A 24,384-nucleotide genomic window follows, 5' to 3' on the forward strand; every position below is an offset into this window, starting at 1 on the left:
TCGGCAATATTTCAGCGCCAGCCCAGGAATCGGGTACTCTGGCGTCCGCTGCCAATGCATTAACCAAACGCACCAGATATGGAACCCAAAGGTCATGGTCCTCCAAAAAAATATCCGCAGGGATACAGTCAGGACCAGGCGCTTTGCCCCTAGGGATAGCTCTCAAAACTGCTTCAACCTCCTTAGCCGTAAACACAAGAGTGTCAAAGGATAATGGCCATCTAATGGAAACATACGCTGTATTACAACATCTAAATTGTTCCACAAAATGGGACACCCATTTTTGTGGTTCAACAGAAGCAGGGCTTGGCCGATTGTCCTGTGAATTACCCCACCTAAGAAGGTGCCAGAACTGCTGTAGATTCCTACTCCCACAGGCCTCAGTTAGCGATGTCCAACGCTCATTATCCCAGTCAGCTTTGGCATGGCGCTTTGCTTCATTAAAGGCTTTCCTACTTACTTTAATTAGGGCAGGGTTCTTTGATTTTAGAGCCTTGAACAGATCTGCGTGAGACTTCTTGCAGGCTTCATTAAACCAATTAAGTGGTTTCTTACCCTTCCCTCGCCCTTTATTTGCAACATATTTAACAAAAAAAGATTTTAGGGACAAAAATAAGCTGGCATGAATAGCTGCAATGTCTAAATTCTGTACACCACAGTTTGCAGTTTCTGCCAGGGAGTATGAGACCAGAGCTCTAATCTTTGTGCGTGCTACCACGTCAACCGAAACCTTTGGCCATCGTACCCTCCTCATATCATTTGAAAGTACAACCGCCTCCTGAACAGGGTTAGGGTGTCGCACATTCAACCCGAGGAAGCTAAAATCCTTTAACTCTGCCACCAAAGGGTCATGGTCACTTTCTTGGCGCGGTTTATCAGACATATCCAGAACCACCGGCCACATTGATATGTCAACTAAAATGTAGTCAATACGACTACTGTGTCTACCATTAAAAAAGGTATAATTACCCATCCTATCCGAGCTAGTCCGACCATTGAGTGCTCGGAGCCCCCAATTCAGACAGAGACCTTTAATATATACCGCTGCTTGAGACCATTTGATTATCGGGGGTAATTCAAGTTGTGGGATTCCCCAGATCTCGTCCTCTGCATTTGTTAACAGACCATCATCATTACTTAATGGTTCAAAGCAGGTATTAAAGTCACCCATAAGCACTACATGACCAGAGTTTACATTGGAACTTAAAAACTCATCTAGGCAAGCAAGGGTGTCTACGACTCTGCCACCCGTCATACCCCTTGCATAAACATTGATCAACAGTATATCCAACCCACGGCCTGTTCGGATGCTAACTATCAATAAATCTAAACAATCAATAAAAATTTCATTGACAGTTACACCTGCAGCTTGACGAACCCAAGTTGTTAGGCCACCCATAGCCCGACCTCTTAGGCCTTTAGTCGCGGGTTTATAGAAATTCAAAAAACCGGGGAGATACACTGGAGAAATTGCCCAGGTTTCCTGAAAACACCAAATATCTCCTAGTGAAATAAACTCTACCCAATCAGGAATACTTGTACGAGGTTCTAACCCTGCAATATTCCAGCAACCCATAACAGTTCCCTTGTTGTACATTAGTTCACACAGGTTGGTATTCTCAGACACATTGGAAACATTAGACAGGGGGGGAGATTCTTCGTGCCCAGGGGCAACAAGGCTTGTACCCAACATCGTCAACCCAGCAGACCCAACTTGAGAACATGGGGGTTGATTAGCACCCACTATGATAACATTCTTTAATGGCAAAGGGGTTAGTGACAAATACAGTGTACCCATCTCCAATTGGTTACTCATACCCCCCTTCATAAAGTTACATGGATGCGCAACAGAACTTCCAGAATTATTAGATAAATTAAGGGGAACCGCCCCCCCTCCCAAGTAAACCGGATGAGATACATCATCCCCTATCGACAATACTGGTCAATCATTTGATGATAACCCTGATAGGGGATCATAAAGGTTCCTCAACGGTATATTCCAATGATCTTTTGGGTTAAAACTAGTTAGATTAGGATAAACTGGATAGTAGTTAGGGGGTTGTTGGACCTGCGGAAAGACATGGTTGAAAGGAACTGTAGGGTACAGAGGATTATTTGTGACAACGTTATTTGATAAAACTGATGGACCGGGGGGTTGAAGATTAATTTTAGCCCAACCCGGTGTTTGCGGGGGACAGTTGTAAGTAGATTGGGTGTAGGAACGATACCGTTCCTCAGGGTTAATTTGTGGTCCATGATAACTAGGTGTAGAATTGGACCATTTGAGGAGGCTTTTGGTATTTGAAACATGGGGACGTTCAGTTGGATTAATCAGGGTCTCAGGATAAAAGTAACTAAGATTCTTGGTAGAAACCCCTCCCTCATGTTTCCCTACAAACCAATCAGAGATGTAAGATACTACTCTGTTGTCCCTAAAGTTGATAATAACTATATCACCCTCTATATCCTTTGGGCGAACCCCCACCCACTGACATCTTCTGACCGTGACTATGTCCCCGTTAAGATGCGCTGGAAGGGGTCTATTAGTCTTTAGCCAAAAGATGACTTTATTTTTTAAGCTATCAATGTTTTCCCGATCCCCTTCCGAGACAGGTGGCACCCCCGTCATTACAATAACAAAGTTCATAGAGTCCGGCGGCAAGTCCACATTATGCCCTGCTATCACAAACATTGCTTGCAGCACGCACAAATGCGTACATAATCCTATGCCTTGTAAAACACCTATACAGGGTCGGCTTTAGCGCTGGTGGCACCCGAAGTGACAATGTGTGTTGGCGCTTCCCCCAATGATCACCTCCACCACAGATTCCCTCACTCACAACCATTGTTTAACAGTGCCTCTCAAGTCTCCATAACCGCTGTCTCTCAAATGCATTTAATGAGTTTTTACTGCAACGTATACCAGTGTAGGATTTCAGACCATTTTACATCACACACACATTACACAGAGACAATCAATCAGACATGCGTATATCAGTGTATAGGAATTGTTGTATAAGACAGAGGACTACACTGTGTAGGATTCACATGTCATCCATTTTAGTAGGCAGTATAGTTTAAGAGTGCTTGATTTGGAGAAGCACAAACTCAAAATTTGAAACGTTACACCTTGGTTACGGGTTTTCTTTAATAATAAAAATGTATTTCTACCAAAATGAACCCATTTTGCAACTATAGGATAATGAAAGACTGGAGAAAAATCATAACGCTCTAATCTATACCTTGCAGTTTTCATGCAGCTGTTTGATGGAAGTTAATTGGTCACTGTTCTACATTAGGATTTTAACTTATACACTGAAAGTAACAAAAGGATCTCTCTGACAAAAGCAGTGACCCACTGACCTATTTACATGATATATGCAGGTTGTGATCTGCATGGTACAGACTCTTTACAGCAGTCAGATTAATCCTCTGTGCTATTTGATGATCAATCAAACATCAACTAGATAAAACTCCGATCTCTCTCTAGGAAGAACATTAATCACTGGAGTTATCTTGCCATTTTTATTGTTGCCCGAAAATTGCTGGAGGCAAGGAATGCAACAGCAGGTGCTTTTAAAGCCATAATATAATATGTCGACACCGAAGTCAGCGCACGGTGCGGTCGAACCAGTCGCTCCACCCTATAGCCAGCCCTGCAGCTATATAGCTTGTTTAAAACTGCCCTGATTTGCAAATGTGGGCAACTCTTTTTTAGTTATTTCATTTGCTAATTGGGGCCACTTTAATTTGAGGCAGAGGCCTATTTATTGTCTCAGTCCGACCCTGCACATTCGCTCACTGCAGAAACACGAGGTCAGTATTATACATTGTACCCTTTGGCGCAACGGGTGTGCGCTCCCACTTTGTGCGCCCCCGGGGCCAATGGTATATAACAAAAGGCGCTCAGGTGCCTGTGCATCCCCTTCTGTATGTAATACTGATAACACTGATGCACATGTAACGGCAGCATTAGCATGAGAGGTTGTTCGCTCATTTGCATGGTGGAACTGCAAGATGTAAAGTTTACAGATGATTCCATTTTGCATCTCACATGCCTTCTTTATCTCTGTTGAGGAAGCCCTGGGAGAAATCAACCTCCGGGTAAAGACGAGTACTTTCAATTGTTTGTCCCAAACCAGGCCATTGAGAAAACCTCTATGGTAGAAGGAACTGTTTCTCAACCCTCAAGAAATGGTGTCATTTGTGGTATGTTGTCCCAAACAAAATAGATTAACGCCACATGAATCACTGGCATATTGGCAGCCAGTCTGTAGACAGGACTAAAACCCCACAGAGAGGGCCAAAGGCAGACTCCCCCAAACAGAGTAGCAGAGATATGGTGCAGACAATGTGGGCCTGGGAAAGACTGACACACCCGGGCTGGTGACAACATGCAATACAGAAATTATAAGGTTAAAAAAGAGAAAGATTTACTTAGATCAGGAGGAGATATAGTCAACAATAAGTAACAACAAGCATTTGCAATGCAATAGGTCTCGCATTTAAGCGAGTTTGAGCTATTGACATTGCAAATGACAATGCCTTTTATTTTTGTTTTCGTTTTTAAAACATAAATAAAAGGCATTGTTATTTACAATGCCAATAGCTTAAACTCACGTAAATTCAAGACCTAGTTGCATTGCAAATGCTTGTTTAAAAGGCAAGTAAGGCACCATTTTGTGGATGTGTGTTTGCGAGAGTGCTGCCTGCAGATTCCCTTTCTGGTCTGGTACCGTCATGATACTTGGTGCATTCCTGCTGTCACCGTTTACCAGCCACAGTACGGCCAGGTTTATAAACAGACACGGTCAATCCAACAGACAGTGACTATGCTTTACATTTATTATTTGCTGTTCTATATAGCGAGAACTCGGTTCAAGGGCTTCTGAGCGCTTTACATGAGCACCAAAGTACTTACACGAGGTCAAATGCATATGTGTACACATCATTGTAAAAGGCTGTTGTTGGTGACTGTGAGAGTCAGTGACATTAAACTGGATGAATTCGATTTCGTGGGTCCGCCAAGAAGCTGCGGTATCGTCTACGCCCTGAGAGTGCCATCATTAGAGGGAGTGTGCGAGGAAGGGTGGCCGAGGCTTCTGGGCTGTCACTTCACTGGCACTTTCACTTTCGATTTGTGGTAAATAAATAATTAATTACCGGTACTATTTTTCTAGGCATTAACTGAAACAGATAGCTCAATAAATAAGAGGCAGGATCCGTGGTATCTGAGTCGAATAGGCTTTAATCAGATGGCTCGAGCCAATGGACCATCGGGTTCCATCACCTGCAAAGGTTCAGGAAGGGACAGACGCAGGACAAAGGGAAGTAAAAGCCTCTGTGTCATATTAACATCATACAGTATATATAGTAAAACAGTACAATTGCATTGAATACAGTAGGCGTAACAAGTGACAAACGGAAGATAAGAACACATGGGCGTAAAGAGAAGGCGTGCACAGGGCGTGCACGAAGACATGTGATGTAAACGTCACAGAAGTGTCATAAGTAGGTGGATACATGGAGGGGGCTACCTGGGCAGCTAGAACCTTTAACCTACTGGTGCGCGCAAACGGGCCATGACGTGTAACTGGGGAGAGCTGGGGGCCGCTGACTTCTAGCACTAGAAGAGGAGACTAAAGTCTGGGATGTCAGGACGACATGTACCTATAGCATATCTGATATCTGGTGTTTGGAGAACATGTTGCTTGAATCTAAATGTCATCAGGGCAAAGGCTACTTGTCACTAAGGCTAGTGCATGCATATATTTCTTAGTGTATTGCGTGTGCTATGAATCTTCTATGGATATTAATTCAGTAATTCTCTTGCATGGAGACAGAAAGACTAGACTATAGATGAAGATGTTTATACGGTTCGTTAGCTAGGAATGTGAAGCCGGGGAGCTGAACTGATAACTAGAGGCATAACATATTCTTGGCAGACAGGCAGGCAGGCCAGGCCGGGCACCGCGCTGCTTGGCAGAAAGTAAGTGAAGGGTCAGGGATGCGGGAGGGGCTTCATCGCTCCTCGGAATGGTTTCAGGAGACTTGAGACTCGAATCTGGTGTCCGGGCCCTTTGAGGCCTAGAAACGGGGACAACTCGATGACTTTAACGTGCACAATGTAAAGACGTTGGCAACATAGGCCTAAAAGCCTAATTCACGTTGCTTTTACGGGGGACTGGATAACTGACATACTAACGTTGGACACAACTATAATTGCGTCTTTATTCGGGCAAGGGGATAAATATGCATAGCGTACATGCACATATAACATATGATGGGGAACACGTAGGGACACATGACAAGGCAAAATTCAATTTTCCTCATTCCCTCCTTGTTCCCTACGTTTCCTTCAGGAAACATCAATATTCATGATACCATCTATCTGTTCATACAGCATCATTTGCTCGTCTCGAATCTTCTTGGAATGGGACTTAGGACTTGGAATACAAGAGGTAGCGCACAAGCCGCAAATCGCAGGGCCACATTGTAAACAGAGACAACAACTGAATATGATCATTACTACTATTCCTAGGAATGACAGTACTTTCCATCCCCAAGCAGATATTATACTCCAGAGCCAACCGGACCATGTCCAGGTGCCTGGATTCTGGTGTAGCTGATGGGCTATCTTGTGAAGTCTGGTTATAGCTGAATAAACAGACGGTGCGTTATTAGGAATGAAAATGCAACAACTAGATCCGATGACTCTACAAGCTCCGCCCCTATCGGCCAGTATGACGTCAAGAACAAGGCGGTTCTGAAGAACAACAAATCTCATAGCAGACTGTTCTTCTGTTAAGTTACCTAGAGCGGAAGTAGTCTCATTCACTACTGCTTCAAGGGTTCTGGTTAACCTACGTATTAGCTTACTATTCTGGATAGGTCCTATGAAGAAAAAGAAACCTTTATTGAAGTCTGTATACTGTTCTAATGCAGTTTCAGTCTGATCGACAATTGGGGACTCGATCTCCCTTCTATGTCTGATGTGTACTAGATGTGTATTTCGGTGGTAATCGGATGGGGCTAGGAAAACTGGTGGCAGTAGGAAGGCAATGTAACATGTTCCATCCCAATCTAGGGGCAGACGTACATATGCGGTCTGACCACATATAAAATATGAATGACGTGAGGCTTTGAAATTAGATTTCCCACTGTCACTATACTCGACCACAGTAGTACAATCACTGTGTCCTAGATGTACTGAACCATTCTTTCTAACACATAATTCGCCTTTCACTGGTAGAACTGTTATAGCAGGCAAATCTGGAGTAGTCTCGGACTGAACATTCAAAACCATGAAATTGGAGGAATAATTACCTAGATCATATACTTCATTTTCTAGATCTAACCCTGTCCTATGGGAAAAACCTTCCTTGTCTGGGAAACATGTTCTATTCAGAAGGGACTTATCGTCTAGGGATGATGTTATCGTAAACCATGCTCCACACGAACCATTGTGTGAAAACGGATAGGGAAAGAGTGGCAGAACTCCCTTCGGTGTCTGGTAAGGGGGGAGTCGACCACACACCCAACAATTAGTGGCATTGTTAGTCTGGTGTGAATAGTGTAACATTCGTATAAAAGTATTGTTGCGCATGGCAAGTCGATAGGATAACTCGTGTGGAGGTAGTTCACTAAAAGTGTGCTCTACTGTATTATTAGAGGAAAGATGTACATGCGAATCAAGAGGAGGAAAAAATACATGTAAAACGTAACTTATACATGTGATTGTAAGACTCAGAAATAACATAAACAATAACGTAATAATACATCTGCTTCGCAGGTTTTTACAATAACGTATTTTCTTGGAGTTTCGTCTATCTCTCTCACTATGGGGGTCTATCTCATACATGTCAGGAACCTGTCTAACCGCTTCACCCGAGAGGGACTTAAACAATTAAACTGTCTGACTTGCTAGACCTCAATTTCATTTTATACTCCTGCTGCGGAGTTTTCTCTAACAGGGGAAGTTTAGAGTCAGTATCGGGGCAGTCCTTGAAAAAAGTCTTTGGACGGAGTCCATGAAAACGCTTGATGTGGCTGGAGTGAAGCCACCCTTTTCTTCCTTCTAGCTTTACGGCGGTCCTTGTGGTCATCAGAACAAGCTTCGGCTCTTTCCAGCGGGGCTCCAGCGGACTTGAACGATCAAAGTTCCTCACTAGAACGAGGTCGCCTGGAATAACCTCGTGCGGTTTCACTTGGGTGTTGTCTGGAAAAGCAGCCGCGACCTGTGAACGACAAGAGAGTAGTGCAGACATCAAGGAAGCTAGGTAATCTGTCAGCATATTACTGTCTACATCGGTAATTTTACGTGGCATAGGTGTACCCCACATGTTCGGGGGACGACCGAATACAACCTCGAAAGGGGACAGACCTGAACGGGAGTGAGCGACCATTCTCATGTAAAAAAGGGCGACTGGCAGGGCTACCATCCAATCGACGCCTTTCTCTGCGCAAACTTTTGCAATGCGGATTTTCAGAGTTTGATTATGTCTCTCGACGAGGCCAGCTGCCTCGGGATGTCGCACACAGTGGAACTTCCACTGGTACCCTAACAGAAGAGATACTTGTTTCATGAGTTCGGATGAGAATGGCTGGCCGTTGTCTGAATACACGACCCTGGGCAAACCATAGCGTGGGAAAAACTCACGTACCAACTGCCTGGCAGTGGTCGCGGCAGTGTAATCTGGGACTGGATAAGCTTCGGTCCATCTGGACAAAGCGCATACAACTACGAGGACATACTTGAAACCTCGACATCGATCCATCTGAATATAATCCATCTGGAGGACTTCAAAAGGGTGGTCAGGAGGATGGAATCCACCTTGTTCCACCGGAACACCTTTACCTGGATTGAACTGACAACAGATCATGCAGGTACGCACTTTCTGCTTCGCTGCTGCTCGTAAATGCTTGTTAAACCAAAGGTTCTGGATGCTGTCTAACATGGCTTTTTCTCCTAAATGTGCTGGACTATGTGCGGTGTTAATAATGACTTGAACCATAGAGTCGGGGAGAAACCATGTGGCTTTTCCCTTCGTCAACCATCCCTGATCTGTCTGGACCCCTCCTTGTTCAGACCATTTCTTGATTTCGTCTGGGGTAGCATGTGACTGTATGTCTAGTACGTCTTGTGTAGGGTCCTTAACTGTCATACAAGTCGTCTGATCTGGAACATCTGTCTTTGTCATGTTAACTGGAATGACTGGAGTCTGAGCTGTAAGCTTGGCTGTTCGATCTGCTAGATCGTTGCCTTGGGAAATGGTGTCAGTGGCTTTCGTATGTGCTTTGCACTTCATAATGGCAATGGCTTTCGGTAAATGTATTGCTTCTAACAGAGCTTGAATGAGGGGGCCATGCTGAATCTTGGCTCCATGAGAGGTCATGAAACCTCTTTCTTGCCAGAGTACTCCAAAGTCGTGAACGACTCTGAATGCATAACGTGAATCTGTATATATGTTTACTTTCAGGTTCTTGGCTCGTATGCAGGCTTGGGTCAGAGCAATAAGCTCTGCTGCTTGAGCAGACAGGGTGTCAATACGATGTGTTTCTATAACATTAGTTTCAGTAGTCACTGCATACGCGGCTACTAACTCTCCTGTACTTGTTCTCATACATGAACCATCCACATAAAGTGTCAGGTCTGGATCAGGTAATGCAATGTCCGTCAAGTCTTGTCTTGGCTTTGTCATGGTGTTGATAACTTCCACACAGTCATGTGTGGCAGGGTTTGATGTAATCGAGGGTAACAGTGTAGCAGGATTTAAAATGTTGCAGCGTCTGATGTCTATGTGTGGCTGAAATAGTGTCAGTTCATATCCTGTTAATCGTGCAATTGTCAAGTGCTGAGTCTGTGTTCGGTTTAAAAGAACTTCCACGGAGTGTGGAACTTGTACTGTCAGGGAGTGTCCTAACACTATGGAATCACTTTGTCTGATTGCTAGAGCTGTGGCTGCAACTGACTTGAGGCACGCAGGCAGAGCCTGGGCTACTGGATCTAATGTGCTAGAAAAATAAGCACAAGGCTTGTGTTGTCCTGCTTGATCTTGTGTGAGAACAGACAATGCTGTACCATCACGTTCAGTAACAAAAAGTGTAAAAGGCTTACTGTAGTTTGGTGTCGCTAACACAGGCGCATTACATAAAGCTTTCTTTAACTCATTGAAAACAAGTGTATGTTCCTGGGTCCAAGGGAGGACAGTCGATGTGGCTGCCTCCTGTGTCGTTAACTGTATCAGTGGTTTGGCTAGATATGCGTACTGAGGGATCCATTGTCTGCAGTAAGAAGTGAGGCCGATAAAAGCTCGTACCTCCTTCTGTGTCTTGGGCTGTGGAAGATGTGCTATTAACTGGATACGGTCTGGTGTCAACTGTCTACCCCTCTTGGACAGTAAGTGTCCAAGGTATACCACTTGCTGGACACAGAACTGCAGTTTGGAAGGGGACACCTTGTGCCCCATGTCTGCCAGGAAATACAAGACTGTCAGTGACGCACGTTCGCAGTCACGTTCTGTACGGGCTGTGATCAATAGATCATCGACATACTGGAGCAGGGCAGTGTCAGTTGGCATGTGAATACTGTCTAGTTGTCTTTTAAGTGCTTGACTGTAAATACTAGGACTTTCTGTGAAACCTTGAGGTGCTCGTGTGAATTTATAGCTTCTTCCATTTAAACAGAATCCGAAAAGAAACTGGCTCTCTGGATGAATGGGGACACTAAAGAATGCGTTCTTGAGATCAATAACAGTAAAGAACGTAGCTTCGGAATCAATGGCAGTCAATAGGGAAGAAATATCTGGGACCACAGGGTACTGGGGTATGATACATTTATTGAGTTCTCGAAGGTCAATCACTAATCGATAAACTGGAGGTGCATTTGGGTCAGTACGTTTAAGAATCGGAATGATAGGAGAATTACATACATTGGAGTCAGTTTCTACAACTACTCCTTGAGCAATTAGCTCGTCAATTATTTTTGATAAGGCTGCTACAGCCTCAGGGGGTAACTTGTACTGTCGGATTCGTGGTAATACAACACCTGGTTTCAGAGTAACACGATATGGTGTAATGTGCATACAACCTACATCAGTTGGACCTTGCGCCCATAAATGCTGTGGTACATTCAATAATCTTGGATCAAAATCACGTAACACAAAATGACCTTTAAAATCTCGTAAAAACAATCTCACTCCTTCCGGAGAGCAGCATATTACGGCACCTAACTCTTTCAATGTTTTAATACCCAGTAAATTTTCAGGACATGATTTCGTAAGTAACAAGTCTGTAGTTCGGGACAATGGACCAACTTCTAGGGAAACTGGTTTCGATATTTCATTAACAATCGGCTTTCCTGAAAATCCCAGGGAAACATTTCTTGAGCCTGAGAGTGGAGCCCCTGGAACCTCGTCATGACTGATGGTAGTCCTACTTGCCCCTGTATCAATCAGAAACTTTCTGTCTTTCCCTAATACTTGACTGTGTACATAGGGACCCTCTTGATCTACAGGAACCTCGATGAGAGGCAAGCCAACTTCCCTCTCTAGGCTATTTCATGAATACTGCTGATATTCTGGATAATCTGACTGTGCGTACTGGTACATCTGTTGTGTAACGTGTTGTGTGGCAGCTATAGGCTGCGGTACTGCAACTGTCTGTTGTGCGTTCTGCGGTGGTTGCGTATTTTGCGGAACATGTTCTTGTCTAGGACGACGCGGTCTCTCTTTCGTCTTACCTGTAGCTATGTTATGTTTCAGAACTGCACATTCGTTTATGTAATGACCTGGCTGTTTACAGTAATTGCATGTCCCTTTAACGGGAGCTGCAGAATGACTAGTTTGATTCGTACCCCTCTTCTGACTATCTGCTGGAACAGACTGTGCAACTAGTACTTTCATTTTCGTATCTTTCATACGTCTCCTTTCGTGTTCTTGCTCTTCCCTGATTCTGTTCTGGTGATACTGTAACATCTGTAGCATTTGGGACGGGGTATTAGCTTGCCATGTACTCTCGACTTTCAATACTCGATTTTTAACTTGTGGTAAAGAATTCTCAACTAGTTTGGTAACAAAAAGATGTGGATATGACTCACTACTTGTTTTCAGACCGCTATTAATAATGAAACATTTCTCAAATCTGGAATAAAAATCACTAGTGTCTTCGTCCTGTTTCTGTTTACAGGCTGAGATGGCGTCCCAGTCTTCCTTTTTCGTGGCTAGTAATCTTGGCAAGACTTGTATTAACAACTCGGGCAATTCTTTGGCTTTCTCCCCAAGACCAGTACCTGGGACTCGTGTATTATCTTCGTTCTCTAACGCGGTCCAGTCAATCTTTTTCTCTCCCACCTCCCATTCTTTTTCTTTAAGTTTTTCATATATGCCCGCAGGCAACAGGACCTTTAACATTTTGATGATATCAGGATACGTGTATTCTCCCATACGGAGCATGTCTTTTAACTCTCGTTGGAACCCTGCTGGATCTTTATCGTGACAGGGCACTAACTTTTTCATTTCGAGTAGTTCTATTTTCGTTATAGGGGTGTAAACAAATACTCGTTCGAGCTCACCCCCGTTCCTTTAACAGGATGCACTTCTCGCAACGGATTCTGTCTATCTATGTAGAAAGGGGGTGAAACAGAAACAAAGTGCGGAGTCAGAAACGTTCTGTATTTGTGGCGTTGTTCTAAAATGACACTAATTAAATCGGTACCTAGACCTTTCCATCTGTTTAGGAGTAACTCGTTCAGTACATTATATAAGGGACCTGGATCAGAGTGCTGATTCTCGTACAGTGTAATGAGGTGCTGGATCATGTACATACCCACCAGTCGTTGCTCGGCTGGCGGTAGTTTCAGAAACATTTGAGCCACTACTTCGTCTGGAAACGTGGTAGAATCATTAGTCCATCGGACTGCTGATCGGGCTAGTTCTTGTTCATGCATGGTACTAAGCTCACTGTAACCTATTCGTAATTTCAGAACTTTATCGGTAGACTGGAATAATTGTTCAAGAGAACACTGTTCTGGTACGGGAGGAGGAAAAGCTTTCTTGTAGTCTAGGCGTGTGTGTCTATCAGAAGGTCTCGTCCTACCTACATACGCTATTCTGGTGGGATTCTCGTTGTCTACCTCTTCGTCTGAAGAGTCATTCTCTTTCTCTGCTATTATTCTTGCTTTCTCCCTCTCGTGTATGCCTATAATTTCTTTACGAATCTTTCTGTACATGGTTTCTATACTATTCTGTGTCTTGTGTTTTCCTTCTGCTATATTGTCACTCCATCTGGTCAGGACTCTCATCTCTTCTGGATTTTTATCAGGATGATCCTGTTCTCTTATTAAACAATTTATTAAAAATTGCAAAATCATGCCTTGAATCTCGACTTTTCTGTGTACCATAGCTTCGTGAATACTTTCTGGTTTCTCCCCTGTTCGGATGAAATGATATATTCTGTCTAGATGTTCTTTCATATTTGATATGGTAACCAAGAAGCTTGCAACTCGTCGTAAGCGTATGGAATATATTATCATACTATCTTCACCTGGTACTGGATCATATCTACAATCAGATCCGCACTCATTGAAATACTTTCTGAGGGCTTCGTACGTAGTCACTTTCGGGGTACGTTGTAACGCTGCATCTCTCAGCGTCAGGCGTTTTGTTTGAGGCGGGGTGATAGGAATACCTCCCCCTGCCCCTCCTGAACTGGAATCGTCAATTAATACTGAATGTGCGGCTACTGGTAACGTGACTGGTAAAGCAGGCGTACGTAAAGTGGGTTGGTCCTGGGGTACTGGCACATGGACAGGATTTCCGGGACCAACGGCTGGAGGCACAGTAATTACATTATCAACAGGGTGCTGAGGTTGAACAGGCGGGGTAGGATTCGTATTTGCATATTCTGGGACAGTTTCATCTAGATAGGAAGAAAGAAAAATTTCAGCTGCAGTCGGTTTATGACGTAGCTTAGTCGGGACCAAGGGTGGCGGTAAATTACAGGACGTTTCCGGGGTCGCTTTGGGCAAACCCTCGGCGAGAAGAGGATACATACCCTTAATAAGGGCATTTCTCTGTCTGTCTGATTGTTCTGCTCTAACTCGTTCACCTTCTTCTAGTAATTCCCTTTCTTGGGCTTTTTCGGAGAATTCCCTACTTAATTCGGCTTTTCTGAATTCCTTTTCTGTTCTTTTATGCGATTCTTTACGCCATAATTCTATGGCATCTTTCTGGGATTGTCTGGCTTTCTTTTTCCATAATGCTTCTTCTACTCTCATGATGCACTCGGCATCCCATGTTCCTGAAACAGGCCATCTATATTTCTCTTCAAGATGTTTGGTGTAATCCACCCATAAATCTAGATACAGTATGGCATCTAAGCCATGCTTATGATACATGAAATGTCCAGGACTGTCCCTGGGAGGGACAGGAACTGATTCTTCGAGTAACCCTTTTCTGGTTTTTATCTGACGTAACTTCGAAAACAGCGGCATATTTGAACCGTACTTGAACTTGAACACAATACACAATGAACACAGTAATGAAATAGCAAAACATTCACTCATACCACGACATCAAGAACACATTAATAACAGTTCGAACAGAATACTACCTAATACATTGAAAACATAATGCTTGAATTTCTCGAGAACAGACTTACTAGAATTACTGGATGCACTGCTAAAACAGTACAGAACATACCGGTCTCCTAAAGAGACACGTCATACCGTATCCACCTAGGTGAACACGTCGGACCGGATCTGTGTACCCAAACCCGTCGGACCGGGCACAAATTAATGAACCCGTCTAGATACCCCCAGCAACGGTACTCACCGGGAAGCAAACTGAAGGCCTCGGACTGGACTGGACTGCTACGACGTCTGGTTACTGCTACGCACTACGCATGCGCCTCGGGCTTCGGGCTTCGGAAACAGGTGGGCCTCAGGATACCTCGGACCTTGCTCTCTCGGCTTGGGCTCTGGTCGGGACGACTCGCCTTCTTCACCGCCTCGTCTGGATGCCGGACCGCAGTCTCCGTCTCCTCCGTGGGCCTGAGGGAGACTTGAAGCAGAAATATCTGCACGTGCACAGTAGGGGTCCGTCACGGCTGTAGAAGGGTCAGGGGGCCTGCGTTACATCGCCGGCGCGTGGGGAAGGGGCTCGTCCCTATTCGGGCGCCATTATGTGGTAAATAAATAATTAATTACCGGTACTATTTTTCTAGGCATTAACTGAAACAGATAGCTCAATAAATAAGAGGCAGGATCCGTGGTATCTGAGTCGAATAGGCTTTAATCAGATGGCTCGAGCCAATGGACCATCGGGTTCCATCACCTGCAAAGGTTCAGGAAGGGACAGACACAGGACAAAGGGAAGTAAAAGCCTCTGTGTCATATTAACATCATACAGTATATATAGTAAAACAGTACAATTGCATTGAATACAGTAGGCGTAACAAGTGACAAACGGAAGATAAGAACACATGGGCGTAAAGAGAAGGCGTGCACAGGGCGTGCACGAAGACATGTGATGTAAACGTCACAGAAGTGTCATAAGTAGGTGGATACATGGAGGGGGCTACCTGGGCAGCTAGAACCTTTAACCTACTGGTGCGCGCAAACGGGCCATGACGTGTAACTGGGGAGAGCTGGGGGCCGCTGACTTCTAGCACTAGAAGAGGAGACTAAAGTCTGGGATGTCAGGACGACATGTACCTATAGCATATCTGATATCTGGTGTTTGGAGAACATGTTGCTTGAATCTAAATGTCATCAGGGCAAAGGCTACTTGTCACTAAGGCTAGTGCATGCATATATTTCTTAGTGTATTGCGTGTGCTATGAATCTTCTATGGATATTAATTCAGTAATTCTCTTGCATGGAGACAGAAAGACTAGACTATAGATGAAGATGTTTATACGGTTCGTTAGCTAGGAATGTGAAGCCGGGGAGCTGAACTGATAACTAGAGGCATAACATATTCTTGGCAGACAGGCAGGCAGGCCAGGCCGGGCACCGCGCTGCTTGGCAGAAAGTAAGTGAAGGGTCAGGGATGCGGGAGGGGCTTCATCGCTCCTCGGAGTGGTTTCAGGAGACTTGAGACTCGAATCTGGTGTCCGGGCCCTTTGAGGCCTAGAAACGGGGACAACTCGATGACTTTAACGTGCACAATGTAAAGATGTTGGCAACATAGGCCTAAAAGCCTAATTCACGTTGCTTTTACGGGGGACTGGATAACTGACATACTAACGTTGGACACAACTATAATTGCGTCTTTATTCGGGCAAGGGGATAAATATGCATAGCGTACATGCACATATATCATATGATGGGGAACACGTAGGGACACATGACAAGGCAAAATTCAATTTTCCTCACAAAGACCGAAGGCGGACGGAAGGAACACTGGCGGGAGCTGAATCCACAGCCCTCGACCCCCATGGACTCCGCCAGGGCCGCATTGCTGCGGCTCGTGCCGCTCCTTCTGGCCCTCCTCGGCCCAGGTAAGTGACCTCGGACAGGGGGCCGGGGCCCCAGCTACATGCGCGCAGGGTGGGGCCGCGGCTGCAGGTGTGGGCCGCTGCAAGGGGTGTGGCTGGCAGTGTGTGGGGGGGAGGGGTTGCAGTGTGTGGGGCTGAGTGGTAGGGAGGTGTCAGTGTGCGGGTGGGGCTCAGTGTATTATGCTGCCCCGTGAGCAGTGGAGCTGTCAGGTCGGGAGGGGCTCTAGCTGCCGCAGTCTGTGGGATTGACGCCTTTGTATTATGCGGAGGGAGCTGTGGTTTTTCGGGGATCGTGACTTTAATCTCCAATACCTCTAATGTTACTGGGGAGGGAGGGGGTTATCGGGGCAGGGGTTTGTGTGGAAGTATTGTGCGATGATACAAGTGGAAAGGCGGGGTTCAATTTGCGGGCTCTGGGGAGTTGTGAGGCGTCTTCAATGCTCTGGGAAGGAGCCAAGTTTTTTTTTTCTTAGTTTGTTTTTTTTGCAACTGAATGTAAATACCTTGATTGGCAAGCGAAGTCGCCAGAGTTTATATATGAGGTAAAGTTACAGACGTGCAGTACTCCGTGGATCAAAATAATAAAGCCGCATTTCAAACGCACGCTGTTAAAGCACACTTCCATTCCTCGTGTGCTTGTTACTGAAGCCATGGCGCCAGCGAGGCGCCACTTCTTTCCTTTCCTGAAAGTACAGGCCGTACATCTTGCAGATAGCAAGAGCCAGCTGGACATGATTAACAATGAAACTGAAAGTTAATAAGTTAATGAACGGCAACGGCTCACAGTCACAGTGGATGCTAGTGCGTCCACATTTCCAGTCCAGCCTGCAGCCTGCGGGTGCCCATCTTCTGTCTCCCTTGAGAGCCAAGTCAGCGACAATAGGTCTTGCTGGCAACAGCGCTTCGTGCTGCGTCGCCAGGTGCGAGACCTAAAAAGCCCTTCTGTTGGGCTAACAACAATTTCCTCAGGGGAGGACTTTGTAAACCATCCCCAGTAAGCCCAGGCACACTCTTCATAGACCTTTAATGGGACAGTAGTTACGTGTACCCTTTCTCTATGGCTGGCAATGGATTACTGAGAAAGGCGCGTTGCCCCGTCCATGCCCTATTATCTCTTGGCTGTTCATGCTCCTGCAGCTTTATATTAGCCCCTCACTGACTCAGTTCATTGTCTTATCTCCTTTGTTTGGACAATAGACCATAAGAATGGAAACCTGGCAATCCACTCTTCCCTACTCCTTATCTTAGCCCCTCCTACAACAGTTTTTTCCTTCTCCCCACATGCCATTGTCTCACCTGTGAGGTTCCCCTGGACCCATCTTCTCTCAGATCCCTCTCTCCTCTGTGACTCAGCCTGAAGCCACATGGGACACCAACACAATGGGCCAGCCAGAGACCCTTACTTAAAAACACCAGCACTGCCTACATGTCCAGAGCAATACTATTTTCGGTATAGTTGTAAGATGTATGTTTGCTCTTGCTTGGTTGTTTGACAACAGCTTGTTTATGTAACACTTATGAAACTGTTGCACTTTCCAGTAATAGCCACTTTGGTTTTTGTGACAACTCAAATCCATCTATTATCCTATGTACTGTAATGCATGCTTGGTCTAATGCAAAACATTTCTGATCGAAATGTTATTCAATGTTTAAACTAAATAAATAAACAATGCATACGTAACTAAATACATAAATAGGTGATTGAGTCCAGGAAAGTGCCATGGGACAACACATGCCATAAGCATAATGAGGCAAGACACTGGTGTGGGAACAGGGCACTGGCATGGAAAGAGGTGAAGCTAGTGTGGGATCAAGAGCAGGAAAAGGACGTGAGATGGGGTCACACTTGGATGTTAGCTCAGGTAAAGGGTAAAACTCAGGTGGAGTGGCAGAGGAAAGTACACAGGACTCGGTTGCAAGGTCATGTATGGGATAGATTGATGTTCAGGGTGTCCCCAGAAAACATGGTCCCTTGGGCAGTGACACACTTATCTATCCTGTGGGACAGACAGACCCAAACACAACGTACTGCAGTTGAAACACGTACTCCACCGATCACACAAAACACATTTGGTGGATGGTCACAAACCTGCCGTCTACAAAGTGCAAAGGAACAAGAGTGGGACATGCAAATGCAGAGTGCTGGTCTATACATTAGCTTCATTTTATTACAAAACCGAATTGTTCTACTCAAGATGGACGCCCTCATAAAAGGTGAACTATGTCTTGCATTTCCTTGTGGGTTGTATTGATCTTGCCTGGGGTACATATTTTTCTGGAAAGACTCAAACCCATGGGAGAGGAACAGCAAGACTTTCCAGGAAATTGTGATGTATGAAATGTCACAGCTGCCTGTATTCAAGGTACAAACATTCTCTGAAGTTTCTCACTTCTATCCTTCCCAGGGCTTTTGCTGGCGCGACTGTGCATGACTGCTTCAACTGGCTATCAGTACTGATCCTACTGCCCCTTGAGGTTGCCACTGGCTACCTGCACCACGTCACTAGGCTGGTGGTAGCCATGTTTAAGATTGAGAGCGGCAAAGACGCCCCAGACCTACTGAAGATACTGACTGAGCCCTTCACCAAGCTGGTGATCCAGGTGAGAGCGAATCAACCGAAGCCGGATGCAGAGGACACCCGAAGACAACCTGTGCCATGAAAGCATCTGAGATACGATTACAGCAGTAGTCATCAAACAGCAACATGTGATATGGGGTGGCCTGTGATTTAGTGGAGAAGTAGAAAAGGCTGAGCCTGCAAAAGAGTTTAAGATACTGGGTGGGAGGTGAAGATGGTGTCAAATGGCATAAAAGGATCTGAGATAGCTGGGGTGAAGTAGTGATGTGCAATCCACCCCATGAAAGGAATTTGAAATAATGGGCGCAAGGGTGTTGGAGTGGCCATCAAGCATCCATTGGTCATGCTGGGGTTCCAGGAGGAGAGATGTCATAGAAACACCAAGATCCAAGGCCTCACCAGGAGATTGTGTGGAGTTGCTTTTTTTTACCAATCTTGCAGGAGAAATGTTTTTACTGTAACAGAGAAACAATGAAGTACCAGCAGTCCACAGGCTTTAAACTGTGCTCCTTGAACACAGTCTGCCTAAACTATAAATCTAGAAGTTCATCTAGAAACAGGCACCCAGGGAAAGTACATAAAGGAAAGGAATGATAACAAAGTGAACATAGGGATAGGCAAGATTATAGTGCTCAACTGACCTTCATTTGACCTATATGTGCTATCCTGTGTAAATGTATCCATGGCCACAGCAACATTTTTAGGTACTCGTCGCCAAGAGGGTCGATAAAACGTGAACTCATTTAAATGAGCTTAAACCTGGTGGCTTATTCTTGACGCAGCTCCCAGTTGGAATTTATCCGAATTTCCTCCATGGACTCAAGATTACCGATGCCTTACTGGGGGTCTCTTCAGTCATTTCTGCTGTGGAAAAATATTTCTGACAATTCTTTAAAACGTCTAAACTGGACCCTCTTTTCTTTAGATGTATCACAGCTTCACGAACATCTAAAAGCCTATATAAATCAACCAGGGTTTATACCCATCATGGGACAGAGACACCTTTAGACTGCATTTAACACGGCCTGTTGAATGCAGTCTATGAGGGCAGCTGGTCATGTTGGACTTATCTGCCACATTCACAACTCTGTATTCATCTGGCACGAGTAATACACAGAGCATGTAACTGGTTTGCTTCCTTTCTGGTGGAAAGGGTCCAATACAAGCCTCCTGGCCTTTCTGACAACTCTGAAGATAGCTTTGCTGAGCAGCCACCATGTTTAATGCAGTCCCTCAGCACAGTGGTTTTTGTTTTCAAAATAAAACTCAAGTGGGGATTTGTTTATTAAAAACTAAAAATCCTAAAGGCCCTGATACCATGGGAGTTTTCTCCCAGTGTGATTGAGTCATTTTTTAATTTTCTTTCTGTTCAGGACTTCCAGACTTTTCCTGGCAGTTCTGAACAAGCAAAAAAAGCATTTCAGAATGCCTGCCCTAAAAAGGGTGGACTGTCTGAGTTCCCTATACCTATGGTCCCATGTGCTTGAGCCATTGGTCTAAGCTTTCTTCTAGTGCAGACAGAGGAGGCTCCACTGGGAAAACATGATGATTTGCCTGACTCCAAATAGAAACGGTGGACCAAGAAACTTGCGGAAAAGAAATTCTGACACATTTCTGGTGACGTACCCTGTCCACCAAACTCTAAACAAAGTCCAAAGTCTGATTCCAGTCTTGCAGTGACAATACCCAGAGAGAGTGAGTAGGGAGGGACTCTAACATGCCTATCATAGGGATGCCTGGCTGACATTGAGGGCTGGATAAGTAAACATTAGCTGCAATTACACTTTAGAAACAAGCATTAGCAAACCCAGTAGGGTGTGGGCCCCTTCACCAGTGCGTTTTTCCTTAGATTGCCCCAATGCATGCCTAGGTGCACACACACGGAGGCCATGCCCGAATGGTTTTGCTTATTCTTTCACATAATTATTTCTGAGATATCTGCAGCGATTGTACATGCATCTGATGCTTCACTTTTTAATGAATTTTCTTAAAGCATAAGAAAAAACATTCAAAGATGGCCAACGCGAGTGAGTTCACATTCGCTTAGGTCATCTTCAAATGCATTTTCTTGAAGCATAAGAGCAAGCATTCAAAACGAACTTCTGCGCATGCAAGCACACTCACATACGAGGGTGGCCATCTTGGAATGAGTAAATAAACATTTTAAATAGCCACCTGCCGATAAAGCATCGAAAGGGGTTGTAGTGACAAGCTGGTGCCAGGGGTGACAGTTTTTTTAATAAAGATAGTTATACAAGGAGAACTGGGCTAGCAAGAGATAGAAATGAAGAGAAAATAGTCCCTAAAATGGCCTCTATGGGAAGGTCGGATGTCAGCAGTGGAATGATATATGCCATCCAATTAAAGCACATAAAAAAAATCTGTATTTGTCATTTTAAAAACACATGACAGCAAACCAAAAAGCAGCATCTCAATAGGGTAGAATACAATAGCATTAGAGCCATTCGTGGCTCACATCAATTTAGATATTACAGTAGAATTCAATATCAGAGGAGGCATGGGCCACAATTTGTTAACACACAATATAACACAAGGCCAATGTATTAAGCTACCTCCACCCAATCACACCGCACCTCACACAGCTATAGTTACCCCTCAATACGTGACGTGTGGATTCTTCCCCAAGACTCCTCTCTCCTGTTCCAAAAACTGTTGACAGAAAAAGCCACAGGCTTCCAAATTAACTGGAAGTTTGGCATCAGACCTGGAACATTACATTTGAGTTTCTTTTGCCACTGCTCATTCTGAGACATCCGTAATCCATAGCCCCTTCTAGGGAGCGCTAACACCCATTCATGTGTTGGCAACCCGCCTCCCTGCCAACACAAGTGCCAGTTGCAGAAACCGGCCAGTCATTTCACGCTTCTTGGGGAGGACAAGGTGACCCAACGGGCACAGTTGAGGCATGAGCTCAGCACACAGGACAGAGTGGTCTACTGCTTCAACCGTACAAGTGCCCTCTCCCAGAAGGCATGCACATGCAAGCAGCCCCACCAAAAGTGCATAAAGTCTGCCTCCACTGTTGCACAACAGGTACATGCTGAAGTGCACTCAGGATTAATTATTTGCAAGCCCAAGGGGGTCATATAGGTGCGATGCAGGAAATTAAAGTAAATTAATTTGAACCGGGTGTTACTGGAACAACACATGTCCTGCTGGCCCATGCCACCTCTGAAATAGGGGTCCTGAGATCTGTCTCCAAGTATTCTGCACTCTCAGAGTTCCTCTAATTGTATCCTCCTGTATTTCCTTATAAATTAACGAAATGAGATGTCGCCCAGACCCCAGCTCAATATCACGGCCAATGTTACCGAAGAAGTTGGTGCTGCATCATAAGGCAGCCAGAGAACTCTTACCATATTTGAAACACCCACATAGTGTAAATTGTCCCGAGCCTATCGCAAACCAATCCTGAGCATCCTCGAAATTCATAAATACATAATTTGGATACATGCCCCCAACCAACTAACATCCTCCCTCACGCCAAGATTGATATGACATAGCCTCCTCCTTCTGGTAAAATAGAGCAAACATCCATATAAGTAGCTCCCTGTGAAAAGGGGCCTTCCTTGTCACCAACCTTTGCCAAACCATAGAAGTCTGACACACCACATAGGGGGCCTCGGTGGACGCCCCCGAGCCCACCATCAGACATGCCGCGAGCTCGGTCCCCTTCATCATACCTGCCAGGAGATCCTTATTCCAATTTCCGCCCTCCTCCATCCATTTCACCACATGCGAATTGTGGGAGGTGCAATAATATAATTCCATATTCAGGACCCCAAGCCCACCGTTTTCATACTTCCTCATCAAAGACAGGCGAGCAACTCTACTCGGCCTCCCAGCCCAGATGAGCGAGGTGAGAAAGGAATTCAACGGACGGAACGCACCGGCACGCAGGGGGCACAGTGAATTCTGGATCACGTGCACCTTTTGTGGTAGAAACACCTTCTTCGACTATGAAACTCGACCCATAAGTGATAACGGTAAAGTGTTCTCAAACTGAAAAGAGACACACAAGGAGCTTATGATGCACTCAACACTGTACTGTCACTATTTCTTGTGCGTATTTGCCACTATCATACAGCGATAACAAAATTTCACCATGTCCCATTTCAACCCCAAGTCTGGCAACCGTTCCCTAGGAACTCGAGCCAACACTGCCAGTGGAAACACAAGGGGCTTCCTTTTGTTAATTTTGAGTTCAGACATCTCACCAAACTCATGCAGCAGCTCCGATAAAACCGCTATCGAAGTACCAGGCTCCCTAAGTTAAAATAAAGCGTCATCAGCGTAGAATGATATGATATGTCTAGAGTGCCCCAACCCTATCCCCCACTCATGCAACACCCTATGGTCCTGCACCGCAAATGGCTCCACCACCAGTGCAAACAAAAGAGGCAAGAGCAGGCACCACTGTCGAATACCACATTCTGTAGCCCACTGATCAGACCTATACTGGCCCAACCTCACCCGTGTACCTGGCTAGTGTATAACAGTTGAATCCATGCGCTAAACCGAGGCCCACACCTCATAATTCTCATAACCTCCAACAGATACCCCAGTCCACTATATCAAATGCCTTTTCAATATCATTTGAGGGCAACACCATGTCATCCTGGCTGTCCTCGACCTCATGGAGCACATGCGCCTGGCACCTCAGATTCAATGTCCTGCTGCAGCCAGGAATACACCCACACAGCTATACGTGCACCATTCCAGACACCACCAGACTCAGATGACACACCAAGAGCTTACCGAGTATTTTGATATAAGTGTTTATCATTGTGAGCGGTCGGTACGATGCATGATCGGAAGCATTTCCATCTGGCTTAGGCAGCATGCATGTAAGGCCTTCACACATACTAGGCGGGTGTACTCCCTTCTCCGTAAGCTTCCAAGAAATCTCTAATAAGGGGTGAGCCAGTGCTGTCGTAAATCCCTGATACACTTTTGCTAGGAAACTGTCCCTCCTGGGGCCTTGTTCTTAGGTAGCAAACACAGAGCCTCCCTGAGCTCCACCAGTGTAACTTCTGCATCAAGTTTCACCACTGCACCTAGCTCGGGCTGCTCCAGAGGGACCAAGAATCCGATTCACTGAACTACCCCCTTACCACCTCTCCAGGTGCCATAGAAAAGCCGCCACAACGTCCACCTGCGAAGTTGTAATTGCTGTGTCCGGCTCTATCAGATGAATCGCAGGGGACGGAACACTCTTACTTTGAGGTACGAAAACCAGCAACCTACTCAACTTTTCTCCCTCCTGATGCAAGCACTGTATGTGCTG

At 45.2% G+C, this 24,384-nt stretch overlaps 1 protein-coding gene across 1 annotated transcript in view; it reads left to right on the top strand.

The window, feature by feature from the left end:
- SLC34A1 (solute carrier family 34 member 1) overlaps nucleotides 1-24,384 on the top strand; it is a 165,622-nt gene that overhangs the window by 111,971 nt on the left and 29,267 nt on the right. The window contains exon 8 of the mRNA XM_078652750.1: nucleotides 18,903-19,098. Coding sequence (XP_078508876.1) covers nucleotides 18,903-19,098 — 196 coding nt within the window. The remainder of the gene's footprint in view (nucleotides 1-18,902; nucleotides 19,099-24,384) is intronic.

The sequence above is a fragment of the Lissotriton helveticus genome, chromosome 7, assembly GCF_964261635.1.
Source record: "Lissotriton helveticus chromosome 7, aLisHel1.1, whole genome shotgun sequence".
Taxonomy (NCBI): Eukaryota; Metazoa; Chordata; class Amphibia; order Caudata; family Salamandridae; genus Lissotriton; species Lissotriton helveticus.